At 44.5% G+C, this 17800-nt stretch overlaps 1 protein-coding gene across 4 annotated transcripts in view; it reads right to left on the bottom strand.

Moving 5' to 3' along the window:
* The window catches only part of NINL (ninein like), a 240108-nt gene that overhangs the window by 177106 nt on the left and 45202 nt on the right, over window positions 1-17800 (bottom strand). For all 4 annotated transcript variants that reach the window (XM_040351034.1, XM_040351035.1, XM_040351039.1 and 1 more), the window contains exon 2: window positions 3036-3229. In XM_040351034.1, the coding sequence (XP_040206968.1) occupies window positions 3036-3218 (183 nt within the window). In that variant the 5' untranslated portion in view covers window positions 3219-3229. The remainder of the gene's footprint in view (window positions 1-3035; window positions 3230-17800) is intronic.

A 17800-nucleotide genomic window follows, 5' to 3' on the forward strand; every position in this document is an offset into this window, starting at 1 on the left:
CAGAGTGCAATACAGAGGGACGATCTGTAGAGTTGGAGCTGTTGTAGGGAGCAAGAGCTGCCTGAGCTGATGTCTCCTCTGTAGTGTTGGCTTCTGTCCCATTCAGAGTTATATCAACTGCACTCCACCTGTTAATCTGGCTAGTAGTCCCCAGAATGGTGCCAGCAGCATGAAAGAAGAGCTCTTCAGGTCAGTGTGAAGCAATATATTGGGCATAATAATTATAGGGCTGCTTTTGCACTGATGCGCTGTGGTTTACCCCCACCGTGGGTGCAGTATATGAAGCTTTCCTTTGGAATGGCTGCTTTTAGCCATAGACTTCTATGATATCCTGCGGGTTTGGTGCACTTTCTGAATGCAGGAGTTTTGGTGCGCTTTCAGAAAGTGAACCACACCTGCAGGATATAATAGAGGTCTATGGCAAAGAGCAGTAAAAAAAAGCCCAGGAAAGTTGCAGATGCACTGCACATGAAAGCAGCCTTATAGGGGGCTCAGAACAGTAACATTTGCAGTTTGGGGGTGGTAAAACCCCATAATTAAGATGTGTTTTATCATCCCCTTTAGCTGCAGTTGCCAGGGGTGTACACATGTCACAGCCGCAGCTGTGGGTGTAGCACCCAGTGGCGGCCCGTCCATAGAGGACACACGGGTGCTGCCCCCCTATCCATGCGTCTGGCCCCCTGTTTTTTGAAGCATGCGATTTAGGGCCAGAGGGTAATAGGCCTTGAAAGAGGATGGCCTCGGGGCGCAAAGCACTGCACTCTAAGCCCATCCTTTTGCAGCATGTTTACACCTTTTCGCTGTTGCATCAGCAGCTAAAGGGAGTAAGAATTGGGGCAGTAAAACCACGATTCCACCATAGGGTTTAGCACTCCCCAGCTTTACATGTGAATGACATGTGAATGAGTATTAAGGACTGAATGCAACTTAGTGCTCATTCACAAGTGCAGCTGGCACTGCTGCTCCCCTGAAAAGTGATCTGAGTGTGTTTGACAGGTAGTAGCGAGGCGATTTGTCGCTTCCTCACCACCTGAGTTAAACCCATGATTGCTATGCAATGCTCGTGATTGCAACATGGTAGTACAGCAATTAGAGGTTTAAATTAGTGAGGAGGCGACACTGTGGTGTTGATTTACAAAAACTGGAGAGTACAAAATCTGGTGCAGCTGTGCATGGTAGCCAATCAGCTTCTAACTTCAGCTGGTTCAGTTAAGTTTTGACAATAAAACCTGGAAGCTGATTGGTTGCTATGCAGAGCTGCACCAGATTTTGCACTCTCCACTTTTAGCAAATCAACCCCTATGTCAGGTGATCTTTGACTTATCCCATGTTTTAGGTAGATCCCCACCTCTTTAGGTTTGCCTACCCCTGATCTAAACCATTCCATTGTAACTCTGGCTGTATGTTTATGGTCGTTGTCCTGCTGGAAGGTGAACCTCCCTCTCAAGTCTTTTGCAGACTATAACAGGTTTTCTTCTAAGATTGCCTTGTATTTGGCTCCATCCATCTTCCCATCAACTCTGACCAGCTTCCCTATCCCTGCTGAAAAAAAGTATCCCCACAACATGATGCTGCCACCACCATGTTTCACGTGGGGATGGTGTGTTCAGGGTGATGTGCAGTGTTAGTTTTCCGCCAAAGAAAGAGACCTAAAAGAACAATTCATTCAGAAAAGAAAAAAAAATTAACATTTGTTTTAGCCCAATTTGCACAGAACAAACATACATGCAGATTCACTGGAGAAATGGCATTTTTTTTTTAAACACAAACTCCTTGGAGTCACTGTTAAAAAAAAGCTGCTCAAATCAAAACCAGCCAATAGATGTGCTTGAACACCGATAACTCTGACCAAGGACAATAATCGATTCAGCCCCGGAAGATTTTACCCCCTTCCTGACCAGAGAACTTTTTACAATTTTGCACTGCGTCGCTTTAACTGACAATTGCGCAGTTGTTCGAAGCTGTACCCAAGTGAAATTTACATCCTTTCCCCCCCCCCCCACAAATAGAGCTTTATTTCGTTGGTATTTGATCACCACTGCAGTTTTTATTTTTTGCGCAATAAACAAAAAAACTGCGACAATTTTGGAAAAAAACACAATATTTTTTTACTTTATGCTATAATAGATATCCCCAAAAGTTTTTTTAATTTTCCTCGGTTTAGGCCAATATATATTCTTTTACATATTTTTGGTAACATTTTTTTTTGCAATAAGCATATTTTTATTGGTTTGCGCAAAAGTTATACCAAACTATGGGAAAGATTTTTGGCATTTTTATTATTTTTACTAATAATGGCAGTGATCTGTGATTTTTAGCAGTACTGTGACAATGCGACAGACAGATTGGAGACTTTTTTGGGACCATTGGCATTTATACAGCTTTCAGTGCTATAAAAATGCACAGATTACTGTGTAAATGTCACTGGCATGGAAGGGTTTAACACTAGGGGGTGATCAAGGGGTTAAATTAGTGTTCCCTCAGCATGTTCTAACTGTGTGGGGCTGTGAGTGGCTAGGAGAGAAGCCATATAGTTTTTATAGTTAGGAAGAAACTATATGACTCCTCTCCTCTGACAGCACAGGGATTTGTGTGTTTACACACACAAATCCCCATGCTGTCGCTCGTGTACATGATCGCACGTGGCCAGCGGCGGTTGTGCCCGCCGGCCATGCTCATCGGGATTTCGCACAGGAGAGCCATTTTTCCGCAGTATATCTGCGTGACACAGTCGGCAACTGGTTAATGCAACTCACTGAAAAGTATAATGGCACTTTAGGTCCATTTAAAAGCAGAGCCGATTTGACAGCAAAACAATTCTGGTAGTTTAGTTTGGGGTTTAATTAAGGCTGGGTTCACCCCATCACTGCATTCATCTCACAGCAGGGGCCTGGTGCATCCTGGCTTATCGTTTCAGGTCCGATTTCAGCCCAAATTTTGGGCTGAATTCGGACCTGAAATGGACCAAAAGACATGTTTTCGTTGACATGTCAAATCGCATCAATGTGAACCAAGGCCAAAGCATAAAATATTACCCTGGCAAAGTGATCATTTCCCAGTAGTGTCTGCAGCAGTAAAGGGAGCTGTGCATCCAGATGGAGCTTGTGACATAGACCTGTCAACTCATCTTTGTCCAGGTAACCCGTGCCCGTTGTGTCACAGCTGGTGAAGACCTCCTGTAGCTGGGACACATATTTGTTCTTCTCTTCCTTGTCCATCCCATATCAAACTACAAAAAAAGAAAATGGAAGCAATCAGTCCAAAGAATACTGGCCACATTACACAATGCAATGTATATAGACAAAAGACAAATATAAGGGAGGTCTCCATATCGAAAACGAAACTGGTTACAGAGTATAGTCACTGTGGGGTTGATTTACCAAAACTGCAGTGTAAAATCTGGTGCAGCTCTTTACAGAAATCGGTAACGGCCCTTTCACAAGGGTCAGGTCCGCCTGTCAGTTGTTCAGACGGACCCGATCGGGCACTCCATTTACCCATATGGGGCAGCGGATGTCAGCAGTGACATATCCTTTGACACCCACTGCTATCCGATCTGATCCTGTCCGCCAAATCTAGACGGATGGTGACCCTATTTTCCATCCGCCTGGTGGATGGTGGATGAAAAATGGACAGGCAATCTGTTCTCATCCGCTCTCCCCATAGAGGAGAGCGGGACTCTGACAGGTCTGTCCCTGCACAGTGAGCAGAGATGGACTTATCATCCGTCTGCTCAGCGGGGATCAGCCGATCAATCCCCCGCTAAGCAAGCAGAGTTCATCAAACGTACAAGCCCCTGTGAAAGGGCCCTTAGCTACCAGGTTTTTTGTCAAAGCTTAATTGAAGAAGCTGAAGTCAGAAGCCGATTGGCTACCACGCACAGCTGCACCAGATTCTGCACTCTCCTGTATCCTTGAATAGATGTATACAACGCAAATGAGCCCCATAATGTGCCAGATCAATTGTGCCTCTACTGCAACAAAAATCTCCCCATTTTCCAACCGTCTGGCGGATCGGATGAAAACGGATAGGCGGTCAGTTTTAATCCTATCTCCCCATAGAGGACAGTGGGGCTCTGACAGGTCCGTCTCTGCACAGTGAGCAGAGACTGACCCGTCATCCACCTGCTCCCGCGCTGAGCAAAAAGGAGTCCGCCGGGCAGAAAGCCCCTGTGAAAGGACTCTAAATCTGTTAATACATTTAACACTACCATCCCGCCAGATTGGCAATGCTGCTGTACCTCCTGTGCTCATCCCTCCAGAGCTGTCTCTCACTAATACAGGAGGTGTGTTGCTGGCCATATCACCAGGTGAAAACAGAGGGGAAAAGCCAAATAAATGAAAACTGATGCAGCCACCACATCTAATGATCGGGAAGCTGCAATATATTAGGTTTTGGGTTTAATATCACTTCAAGTGAACCAGTGCTTTGTTCATGTAGGGGCAAAGAAACAGGTTCACTTTAATACCAATGCTTCCAGCAAGATATACTTGCCTTTCCCTGCTGAGGGAAGGAAGGAAAGGAAACCGTTTACAGAATGCACAATTAGGATTGTGGACTCTCTGCCCCTATGCCCAGGTTCAAACTGGGCTGTGGGAGTGAAGCCGTGCGAGTTCAGCTGAACTCGCACGATTTAACTCCCGCTGGCAGTCCCGATTTCAGAGACATCTGTGCAGGTTTCTGCACAGATGTCAATGTAAATCGTGACCCGAAATCGCAAAAAGTAGTACAGGAACTACTTTTTTGAAATCGGCGTCGCACCGATTAGGGCGGTGCCATTGCCGACAAATGCCGCAGATTTGAGATGCGATTTGACATCTCAAATCGCATCTCAAATCGTACCAGTGTGAACCAGGCCTATATGACAATGATGGACCAAGCACCAAGACATGGAACGAAGGGAGTAAGTCACATGTTTTTTCATACCTGAAAGTACCAGGTTTTGAAGCAACAGGAGAGCAAAGGAAAAGCAAATATGAGCTGCTTGGTGGGGGACATTAAATTGAACCTGTTGTTTTGCCCTGCATGGACAAAGCACACTTCAATCTAAGGGAATCAAAACAGCCAGGAAAGTAGCAATTGTACCAGGAGATCAGCTATGGCAGCCTCATACTTCTCTTATTAGGTTTCCTTTGGGTTAGATCATGTTAGCTAGCCTCTGACCCACTCTGACAGCATGCAGAGATTTCTACGCCACATAGCGATAATCATTGTGGCATGAAGCAATGGGAATGTTTTTCCCTGTAATTCAACTGCTATTTTAAGTGAAGTCTGACATCCTGAATACTATGTCAGCACATTTCTTTCTGCACAGTGCCCAACTTCAGCATAACCAATCAGAAGAAAACCACAAAGCTAATATAACACCAAATTCTTTCTAAAGTACTCAGTGGAGGTTAGAATGGCAGTTTATATACCCTCCCCCTGCCAACATACAGTATGCTGAAAATGGCTCTTTTTCAAAAGTACTATTGTATCCTACCAGGAATTATAACAATGTTAACCGTTATAATAGAAATGCTCACAAGTGCGCTACTGTAAAACAGAATTTTTTTTTTTTAAAGTATAGTTCACAACTCTGGGTATAATGAAATACTGAATGGTGGTATGCAGAAATTAATTTCAACTTCACCTTTCATCAGATTGAAGAGTGTGTTTACAAATAGGAAAGTCTGATAGTTGCACAGCATTGCTGTTGCACCTTACTAGGTAAGCTACTTTTAGGCGCCTTTCACACGGATGGCTGTTTTGCCGCAGTTAAAAGCATAATAAATGTTCTGTGAAATTCAAGGCTCCGAGCACTGCGATTAGCTGCATTTGTACATTGCGATTACCTACGTTTAAGTGCGGCCGCGTTTAGCTGCGGTAGTTATTCCCATAGCAACCCTTTTTATTTTTTTGGTTATGATGTGCTTCCTGTTGTTCTTTTTTTTTTTTCTTACGCTGCTACACAAGAGACTGTGATTACCTGCGGTTATGTGCATATAGCTGCGCTAAATCGCTCCTGGACGCATTCAATTCTATTTTTTCTATTCGCACCAAACTGCATGTAACAAAATCGCAGCTAAACGCTGTGTGTGAATGGGGCCATAGGAAAGCATTGTGGGCTTTTAGCTGTGGTAGAAAACTAGAAAATCTGCAGCTAAAAGCCCCATTCTATCCGTCCGTGTGAAAGGGGCCTTAGGCTCCATGTACAAGGGACATTTTTACAACTGCTCCTAAATGATTAAACTTGACAGATAGTAACCCACGTTTAAAGCGTCCGTTTTGCCACGTTTACATGCCGCGTTTAGCAGCGTTTGCATTTAGAAGCGTTTCTAAATATAAAAAGTAATTTAAATGGCCAAAAAATGAAAAATGTGTTTAGCCGCGTCTGAACTCATTTTTTTGCTTTCAAAGAAACGCTGTTAAAAGCAACTACCTAAAAACTACTGTAAACGATACTGTGTACATGGTCACATAAGATAACATTGAATGTGTTCAGGGGCAGTTTATAAAAGCATCCAACTGCTTCTGAACGTCAATTTAACAGCAGCAGTGTACATGGGGCCTAAAGGGGTTGTAAAGGTTTGTTTTTTTATTTTCTAAATAGGTTCCTTTAAGCTATTGCATTGTTGGTTCACTTGCCTTTTCCTTCCATTTCCCTTCTAAATGTTTTTTTCTTTGTCTGAATTTCTCACTTCCTGTTCCTCCTCAGTAAGCTTGCCCCCATCATCCGAGCCGTTCTGGCTGGTGGTTTGTCAGTGTGCTCGCCCCCTCCCTTGGGACTACATCCCTGCGGGGAGATGCTGTGAACACAGCCTGAGTAGCAAGGGAGTCTGCGGGGAGACACAGTGTCTCCCGGCAGGGATGTAATCCCAAGGGAGGGGGCGAGCACGCTGACAAACCCCAAGCCAGAATGGCTCGGATGATGGGGGCAATCTGTAGTTCAGTGTCTGTTTAAAATACTGTTGGCTTACATTTTTTTATTTTTTTCTAAATAGGTTCCTTTAAGCTAGTGCATTGTTGGTTCACTTACCTTTTCCTTCGATTTCCCTTCTAAATGTTTTTTTTCTTTGTCTGAATTTCTCACTTACTGAGAAGGAAGAGGAAGTGGGAAATTCAGACAAAGAAAAAAAACATTTAGAAGGGAAATCGAAGGAAAAGGTAAGTGAACCAACAATGCACTAGCTTAACCACTAGAGCACTGGGCCATCGTCAAATGACGGCTCCACGGTGACTCTGAAAATTCAACAGGACGTCAATTGACGTCCTGTATTCTTGCGGCCACTGGGGGGCGCGCGAGAGCGCACCGGCGGCGGCGCGCGCGCGCCCGGCGCGTCCCCGAGATGCCGATGCGCGTGCCTGGCGGTCGCGATGTCCGCCAGGCACTCGGAATCGGCGGCTACAGGGACAAGACGTGGAGCTCTGTGTGTAAACACAGAGCTCCACGTCCTGTCAGGGGAGAGAGGAGACCGATCTGTGTCCCTTGTACATAGGGACATAGATCGGTCACCTCCCCCAGTCACCCCCCTTCCCCCACAGTTAGAACACAATTTAGGTATACATATTAACCCCTCCCTCATCCCCTAGTGTTAACCCCTTGAATGCCAGTCACATTTATACAGTAATTAGTGCATATTTATCGCATTAATCGCTGTATAAATGTGAATGGCGCCAAAAACGTGTCAAAAGTGTCCGATGTGTTCGCCGCAATGTCACGGTGACAGTAAAAAAATCGCAAATCGCCGCCAATACTAGTAAAAAAATTAATAAAATAAAAATGCCATAAGCCTAGGTTCACACTGCTGCGAATTCAAAATCGCGGTAAAATGCGCGATTTTACCGCGATTTCGCGGCCGTGATTTTGCCACGATTTCGGACGCAATTTAATGTAAATCGCGGCCCGAAATCGCAAAAAGTAGTACAGGAACTACTTTTTGAAATCGCAGATGTGGCGTCGCACTGATTAGGACAGTGCCATTGCCGACAATTGCCGCCGATTTGAGATGCGATTTGACATGTCAAATCGCATCTCAAATCGTTCCAAATCGTACCCAGTGTGAACCAGGGCTAAATCTATCAGCTATTTTGTAAACGCTATAACTTTTGCGCAAACCAATCAATATATGATCATTGCGATTTTTTTTTACCAAAAATATGTAGAAGAATACATATCGGCCTAAACTGAGGAAAAAAAAACGTTTTTTTTTTTAAAAATTGTGATATTTATTAAATAAAAAAGTAAAAAATAGTGTTTTTTTTTTTAAATTGTCACTCTTCTTTTGTTTATAGCGCAAAAAATAAAAACCGCAGAGGTGATCAAATACCACCAAAAGAAAGCTCTATTTGTGGGAACAAAATGATAAAAAAATTGTTTGGGTACAGTGTAGCACGACCGCGCAATTGTCATTCAAAGTGCGACAGTGCTGAAAGCTGAAAATTGGCTTGGGCAGGAAGGGGCGTAAGTGCCCGGTATGGAAGTGGTTAAAGGAACCTATTTAGAAAAAAAAATATGTAAGCCAACAGTATTTTAAACAGACACTGAATTACAGCTAGTATTAGTATTTTTTCCATTGTCTGTAGTGTGTATACTTGTTCTGATGCAGTATGCAGCTGTGAGGCTTTTTATGTAGAGTTGTGTGCCTTTCCAAAACATGTCCAATCAATTTAATTTACCACAAGTGGACTCCAATCAAAGTGTAGAAACATCTCAGCAATGATAGACACCTGAGCTAAATTTCAAAGGTTGTTGCAAAGGGTCTGATTACTTAATGCCAATGTGATATTCAGTTTTTTTTATTATTATTAATTCACATGCATTTTTAAAATTCTGTCTTTTACTTTGTTATTTTGGGGAAATGAGTGTAAATGAATGAGGAAAAAAATGAATTTAAACAATTGTAGTATCAAGCTGCAAGATAACACATTTAAAAAAAGTGAAGGGGGTCTGAATACTTTATGAATGCACTGTATCTAAAGCCAAAATGCCCCCCCCATTTTGGATAAGGCAAGGTTAAAACCGTGTTCAATTCGGAAATTCCCATTCACTTCTGGTTCTATAGACCAGGGGTCTCCAAACTTTCTAAACAAAGGGCCAGTTTATTGACCTTAGGGGGGCCAGACTATGGCCAGTGGTAGTGGAAATTTTCTTGGCATCAGTGGGAGTAAACATTGCCATAATTGGTATTGGGGGAGAAGCAGTACCCTATCGTTGGCAGGAATAGTGCCCCATCATTGGTTTAATTGGAAGGAACAGTGACCTTTTATTGGTATCATTGGGAGGGGAGGAATAATACCCCATCATCGGTATCATTTGAAAGCAATAATGCCCCATCATTAGTATCAGTGGGAGGAATAGTGTCCCATTATTGGTGTCAGTGGGAGATATTGTGCTTCATTGCTGGTATCAGTTGGCAGAATCATGTCTTGTACCTTTTGGAAGTAGTGACCCAAGGGACGGATAAAGGCATGCAAAGGGCCGCAGCTCAAAAATGTGCTCAAAAATGTTTTTCCCTTAAAGCAGAGTTCCAGCTAAAAAAAATCACAAATTAAAAGTCAGCAGCTACAAAAAGTATAGCTGATGATTTTTAAAAAAATCAGACACTCTCTCTTGTTAAAAAAAAAATGCTGATTTTCGGATTGTTAGTGTGGTGCTTTCGATTCCAATTTTTCGTCCGATAAAAGCTGGATGTGCAGACTATACATTTTTTATCACATGTGAACTCAATATCCGATTTTTGTTTAATTAGTAGGGTTTTCGTCCAAAAAAATCGTAAGAGCAAAACTCTCAGAATCAAAAGTATACATACAAAACTATTTAACACATTGGGGGTTATTTACGAAAGGCAAATCCACTAAGGGTGCACTCGGAAGTGCAGTCGCTGTAAATCTGAGGGGTAGATCTGAAATGGGGAAGCTCTGCTGATTTTATTATCCAATCATGTGCAAGCTAAAATGCTGTTTTTTATTTTCCTTGCATGTCTCCATCGAATCTACAGCGACTGCACTTCCAAGTGCATTTTCAGTGCAATTTCAAGTGCACTTTGCACTTGTAGTGCAAAGTGGATTTGCCTTTCATAAATAACTCCCATTACCTCACTTCTGTAGTTGAATTCTGTAATACGAGAATTTTCGTATGGTGAGAAACCTCTTCACTTTCGACATGAGACTAGCATGCAACAAAAAACAGACAAACGTTCGTAAGAAAAGCCGATCGTGTTTACGAGGCTTTACTTTCAACTTGTTCTGCATACAGCCAACAAATACAAAACTACGTGGTTTTTAAGCTCTTTAGCGCCACCCTTTGCTCAACTTCTGCTAATGTTGTGTTATGATTAGCATTGCTTCTGAACATGCGTGTTAGTACTTTGAATTTTTTTCCAACGGACTTGTGTACACACGATCAGATAATCCGATGGCACACATTTGTTGTCGGAAAATTTGAACGCATGCTATCCAACTTTTGTTGTCGGAAAATCCGGCAACAACTGTCCGATGGAGCATACAAACGGACGTATTTTCTAACAAAATCCTGCCATCACACATTTGTTGTCGGAAAATCCGATTGTGTGTATGAGGCTTAAAGTGGAGTTCCACCCATAAATATAACATTACATCAGTAGTTTTAAAAAAATGTCATTAGTCCTTTACGAATTATTTTTATTTTTTTTAAGATGCCTTCAAAGTGTTGTTGCTAGGCAGAATAGTTAATCTTCCCACTTCCTGCACCCAGGTGCTTAAGCTTCCTAACCTACACCGCACAGACTCCTGGGAATGTAGTGGGTGTAACTTTCCAGGAGTCTGTGCACTCCCCAGTCTCAAAGAATCATGTGACTTGGACAGCACAGGTGCTGAAACCTGATCTGACACTGCTTGTGCAGCACTGAGCATGTGCGAGATCTGCAAGGCTGAAATCCAGGAAGTCATATAGTCTGGCTTCATGATGCCCACACTTAGGATGGCCCCAGTCAATTTTTATTTTATAAAGTGTCTAAATGCTGTAACAACCTAACAAAACGGACCTTAGTTTACAGACTAACTTTACTCGAATACATTAAAGGGTCACTAAAGGAATTTTTTTTTAGCTAAATAGCTTCCTTTACCTTACTGCAGTACTGGTTTCATGTCCTCGTTGTTCGTTTTTGCTTTGAAGTAGCTGTAATTCTGCTGTGATCTCCACACTTCCTGGTTGCCTGTTTCCTTATAACCATCGTACTGGGAGCTTTCTCACGGTGGTCTAAGCTGTCATTACTGTGTGTCTAAAACTCCTCAGAACCAATCAGATTCATTTTAAAAACAAAACACTGCCCTGGATTTGTTTGTTTTTGTTCTGTGAGTCTTCCCAACTCACCTCTCACCCGGAACTTCATGTATGTACCTTTTAAAACCGAAAGTGAACTAGAGGCACATTATATGATAGATTAAATTCAATTTTTAATCATTTTTAAAAGGAATCAGTTAACTTTTATGTCTCTATACCCAATAAACAGTCATTTCAGCAAAAACTATTTTTTCCTTTAGTGACCCTTTAAGCTTGTGTATTACAGGGGTATTTATATTTAAAAAGTGAAATTGTGGCCGGAACTCCGCTTTAAGACAGTGGTAATCAGGGCAAGTAGAAAGTGTGAATCTCCTTGGAGATTGGAAACACAAGGGTGAATCTCCTTGGGAAAAAAAAACACAAGGGTTACAATTACTTATCACTCCAAACAACAAAAACAAATTGGCCTTGCATACACTTTGACATAAGCCACCAACATGATGAACATGAAATAGAATTTTCTAAATATTAAGCAACAGGGAGAAAATGAAATGAGAATTACCACCAGGCTGACAATATAATTCTTGTCCAATAGAATATGGAGAACCAGTAGAGGAAGTCAGAACATCTTCAAAAGTAGCAGATTATTTGTAGGAAAGTTCCCATCTGACTCAGAGTTTATACAGTCCATCAAGATTCCTCCATGCAAATTCCCTATGTTTCCCTTCTCCTGAAGCGCTTTATACTGCCTGCTTGCTAACCAGATTGCATTGCATGTGGCAGCACCATCTGTAGTGAGGTATTACTTTGCAGGCAGTGTGGGAAGGTGAGAGGCAGGATTTCATGTGATGATATATGACAATGGAGAGGAATGCATAAGCAATGCCATGGTAAGATGAGTATAAATACAGTTATGTAAACACCATGAAAAAGACTATCGATATATATTACTGCAATGTCAGTCAATATCCAGCACATCAAAACACAATCAGCTTGGTCTACTGCCACCACAGAAGCAGGTTTCAACTTGCCTGGTCATGTGTTTGGAAAGATAATCTTTGTATTGTTCTGGATTGTTAAACATCCACATACTTGCCACAAGATTAACTTTAGCAAGTCTTCATTGGCTCTAATTCTTAGACTTTATTAAAGTTTACTATACTTAGTTTTTATGTCATTTTAGCACCTGAAATAAAAATTCATGTGTGCAGGATTATAATTGCTGTATATATTAAATGTATCCTTGTATCACTTTACACATAAGCATAAGCGGAGCGATTCTCCTCTGAGCAAGTGGATTTCGCAAACTGGAGGTGCCGTGTGAAAAGGGCCTAAGACACTTCAGGAGAGGTAACTACCCCCTCCCCCTAGATTAAGGCTTACCTGTAGGTGCTATAAATATCTCCTAAACCTAAACGGTTTAGGAGATATTTACAATAGAGACTTGCGCCGACGTCTACGGCGCAGTCGCTCTTTAGATACAGCGATAGTCCAGTTTTTAAAGGAGGTTATGCCATGACTGGCGGCTCCCACGCGCATTCGCGGGAGTGACGTCATTGCGGCTCTGGCCAATCACAGCGATGGAGCTGCGATACCCGGAAGTAACCCTGGGATGACATGTCGCCGACCGGTGCTGTGTCGGGCATCACAGCGGGGGCTTCGATCCCAGATGAGTATTACATAATGAACTAGTATACTATGCATACTAGCTCATTATGCCTTTGTCTTGTAGGTGTTTTTTTTTTTTTTTTACACCCACTAAGAATTGTATGCAATCAGGCAGGCCCTTGCACTAGATAGTTGAAGGCAAATCTAAAGGAAACTGAACAAAAAAAATTGTATAATGTCGTTCCAACTTTAAATGGGTCACGATAGGATATAATTTCTGCCACAGCATGTGTACACTGTCGACTTTGCAGCTAAAGGGGTGTAGCACACTCTACCATAGGTAGGTGCTAGAGGTGAGGATTTTTGTGTGGTAAGTTGCCAGGCAGGTAAATTAGGCAGGCCTATGCTTCAGGCTAGGCCTGCTTGTTTTGATCTGGGGGCAGGATGTGGTTAGTGTAGCAGTTGGTGTGACTGACCACCTGTGCTTCAGGGCACCTTCCCTGTTCTGGAAGAGGGGCAGGGCTGGGAGCTGGAGTGGTAGTGAGCTCATGTGCGGTTAAGTTTTTTCCCATGGACTCAGTACAGTAGAAGGTCGGTGAGTGTGACACAGTGGATATCTGGAGAAGGCATGCCAGGGGAGCTAGGTGCAAGGCCAGAGGAGAGACTGTGGGGTTTTGTGTCAAAATGAGTGGAGCTTGAGAGCACTGGGGGGGGGGGGGGCAGAAAAAAACAGGGGTGGAGAGCCCTGGGGGGGACAGGGGTGGAGAGCACTGGGGGGGGCAGAAAAAAACAGGGGTGGAGAGCCCTGGGGGGGACAGGGGTGGAAAGCACTGGGGGGGAAACAGGGGTGGACAGCAAGGAGGAGAACAGGAATGGAGAGCACTGGCGGGGGGTACAGGGGTGGAGACCACTGGGGGGGGAATAGGGGTGGACAGCACGGGGGGGGAGAACAGGGGTGGAGAGCACAGGGGTGGAGAGCAATGGGGGGGGGGAACAGGGTTGGACAGCACAGAGGAGAACAGGAATAAAGAGCACTGGCGGGGGGACAGGGGTGGAGACCACTGGGCGGGGAACAGGGGTGGACAGCACGGGGGGGAACAGGGGTGGAGACCACTGGGGGGGGTGGACAGCATGGGGGGAACAGGGGTGGAGACCACTGGGGGGGGGACAGGGGTGGACAGCATGGGGGGGGGGGACAGGGGTGGACAGCACGGGGGGGGGGGAAACAGGGGTGGACAGCACAGGGGAGAACAGGGGTGATGCACTGGGGGGGGGACAGGGGTGGAGAGCACTGGGGGGGGCAGGGGTGGAGAGCACTGGGGGGGGACAGGGGTGGAGAGCACTGGGGGGGCAAGGGTGGAGAGCACTGGGGTGGACAGGGGTGGAGAGTACTGGGGGGGAAGGGTGGAGAGCACTGGGGGGGGCAGGGGTGGAGAGCACTGGGGGGGGGGACCGGGGTGGAGAGCACTGGGGGGGAACAGGAGTGGAGAGCACTGGGGGGGGAACAGGAGTGGAGAGAACTGTGGGGGGACTGGAGAGTGTGGTGGGGGAGGCGAACACTGGGGGGGAGAGAACACTTGGGGGGGGGGGGCTTCAAGGAGAAACTGATAGGAGGAGAAGCAGGGTGGCTGCATAGAGAGGAAATGAGCTTTCTATATTCCTCCATACAGCCGCAGAATGCTTGATTCTCCTCCTCTCCCTCCTGCAAGTGATCAGCGGCTGTATGGAGGAATATAGGCAGGTCAATTCCCCTATATGCAGCCACGGCACCCTGCCAAATCCGATCCTCCTCGTATTAGGCACATAGGGCGGGCTGTACTGTACCGGCATCTAGCATGTATCATCACTGACTGAGCTCAGCTGGCTGGGTCTGTGTTCGGAGGTGATGCTGTAACACGGTCCTGCCCCCCTAGACCGGCTTGTGTGATAGGCTGAACACTGATTCTATCTACCATCACATGAGCCGGTCTAGGGGGCGGGACCATGTTACAGCGTCACAGCCAAACACAGACCGAGCCAGCCAGCCAGCTCCGTAATAATACACAGGACCAACCAAGTAATATCCCCCAATAAACAAAAACAAAACAAAGCAAATGACTGTTCATGGTCTCTGAGAGTGATATATGGAGGTCTGGCAGCAGGGTGATATGGTGGATGATATTAACTACTAGCAACCATCTGCTACAGGGGGTAGAGACTGGGGAGGTAAAACTGTGGCTCAACTGCAGTGTTTTAACAACCTTGTGTGCAATTGAGCCCTAAGGGTGTTGCCAACGAATGTAACTAAGGGCTTATTCACAAGTGCAGCAGGCACTGCTCCTGCAATATGTATAATTGCCATAGCACACAACTTAAAGCAGGGGTCTACAAACGTTCTAAACAAAGGGCCGGAGTACTGTCCTCCAGACTTTAAGGGGGGCGGACTGTGGCCATCAGGAGTACAAAATCGCCTATCATTGGTGTCATTGGACCCCATCATTGGGAGAAAGTCTGCCCCATCATTGGGAGAAAGTCTGCCCCATCATTGGGAGGAATTCTGCCCCATCATTGGGAGGAATTCTGCCCCATCATTGGGAGGAATTCTGCCCCATCATTGGGAGGAATTCTGCCCCATCATTGGGAGGAATTCTGCCCCATCATTGGGAGGAATTCTACCCCATCATTGGGAAGAATTCTGCCCCATCATTGGGAGGAATTCTGCCCCATCATTGGGAGGAATTCTGCCCCATCATTGGTCCCAATGAATAAAAAAGCACCCCAAGGGCCAGATGAAATCAAGCAAAGGGCCGCAAAGGGCCACATCGGCCCCCCCCCCCCCCCCCGGGCCGCATTTTGGAGACCACTGACTTAAAGGGTATGTAAAGAAAAACAGTTTTTTTTTTTAAATAACAAACAGGTTATACTTACCTCCACTGTGCAGATAGTTTTGCACAGAGTGGCCCTGATCTTGGTTTTCTGGGGTCCCTCGACGGCTGTTTCGGCTCCCCCTCGCAAGAACTCATCACCTTAATGCGAGCGAGCATGGTGATGAGTTCTTATGGGCACGCTCCTGTGATACAGCCGGCGGCCATAGCCGCTCACTGTATCCCTCGGCCCCACCCCTGGCGCGACGCATCATTGGATGTGATTGACAGCAGCGCCAGCCAATGGCTGCGCTGCTTTCAATCAACCAATGAATGAGCCGAGAAGCCGGCCGAGAAGCCTGCGCGTTCACAGCGCAGGACTTTCGAGGGGTCAGGTAAGTAAAGGGGGGCTGGGGGCGCTAATCCACAGATGCTTTTTCACCTTAATGCATGGAATGCATTAAGGTGAAAAAACGTTTACCTTAACAACCCATTTAAGCTAGGTAGTATGGCAATTTATAGGTTTAAATCAGGCGGTGAGGAGGCCACATTGGGCGACACTGTGCCTGATGATCTTAAATCCTCTCATGTTATTCAGGTAGATCTCCACCTCTCTAAGGTTATACTGTATACTTTCATATACATACTGTATATTCAAAGCCGAATGTGGTGACAAGAGGCTTGTTTAAATGTCTTTGTGCAAGTCACACCTTCAGCTTCATAGGAATGTGTGGCCATTGTCACATATAATGCAGTTAGTGCTGGCTCTGTAAACGGAAAATACATGTTGATGACCATAGAAGATTAAGCGAAGTGTATGCTCAGAGTATTTGATTAGCAACAGGAATATGAAACAACCATTATGCAACTGTAACCACCGACACTTGATCAGTTTCTTATGCACTAGATGTACAGTACAAAGAACTGGATCTTCTTATCTGAGAGCTTTTCACAATTCAGAACACTTTAGCAAAGATAGGTAACCTAGAACATTGTTTCTCAACCTTTTTTTCAGTCAAGGCACTCTTTAAAATTATGGACAGTCTCAAAAAAAAACTATTCTAATAGCTTTACATAATGCAGCAACAGCCACACGTGTAGGACACCCAACGTTAGAGGTTATTTTTTTTTTCCAAAGCAAATACACTTTGGAATACTAGTCAGTACCAGGGTGCTAATGTTTCTCTTCTCCCTCAGTTAATGTGAACCCGGTGCTGAAGGCGAGAGGCAGAGGAGGGACAAACAAGGATTCTGTAGAGGTGACAGACATCCTTATCGACTGATGACATCATTGGTTGTTAGGACGCCAGTGTCTAGAAAGTCTTAATGGTGCATAATGAAAACCTGTGGCTTTGTGTAACTAAAAGGCAGGCTTCATACATCTGCTGGCTTGTACACAATTTTTGATAATTTTTTAAGCATTTTGCCAAGGCACCCCTGAAGAAGCTTCAAGGGCACCCTGGTTGAAAAAGGCTGACCTAGAGCATTATGAAAAAGATAAGTGCGCAAAGATCTCATACAAAAAAATTGTAGATTTATTAGTATAAAAACTAAGTTTAAATATTTTTTTTACCCTTAGAAATGTCATTTTGCTGGGGCACTGTTCTACACATCACAAAGATGTGCCACTTTACAGGCAGACTAAGGGGACCCCCCACAGAAACGATATTTAAAGGAATATTATTTGGATTAGCAACACTGTCCAAAGCTTAGGCCCCATTCACAAAAATCTGTTATTCTCTATGTACTCCAAGTCGCCTGAAGCCAAACGCCTAAAGTGCAAAAATGTTCTGCAGCGAATGGAGCGTTTCTATTCATTTCTATAGGAATAAAAATGCTACAAAAAATGCTCAAATCTGCCCGATTCGAGCATCAGCTGGAACTTGCAGGATTTCAAACCCGCGTTCAGTGTGAATGTACCCTCAAACTTTACTATCATGGGCAAGACCAAAGAGCTGTCAAAGGACACCAGGAAACAAAAATTGTAGACCTACACAAGGATGGAATGGGCTACAATACCATCAGCAAGAAGCTTGGTGAGAAGGAGACAACTGTTGGAGCGATTATTCACAAATGGAAGAAATACAAAATAACCATCGATCACCCT

This window comes from Rana temporaria, chromosome 4 (assembly GCF_905171775.1).
Source record: "Rana temporaria chromosome 4, aRanTem1.1, whole genome shotgun sequence".
NCBI classification, from domain to species: domain Eukaryota; kingdom Metazoa; phylum Chordata; class Amphibia; order Anura; family Ranidae; genus Rana; species Rana temporaria.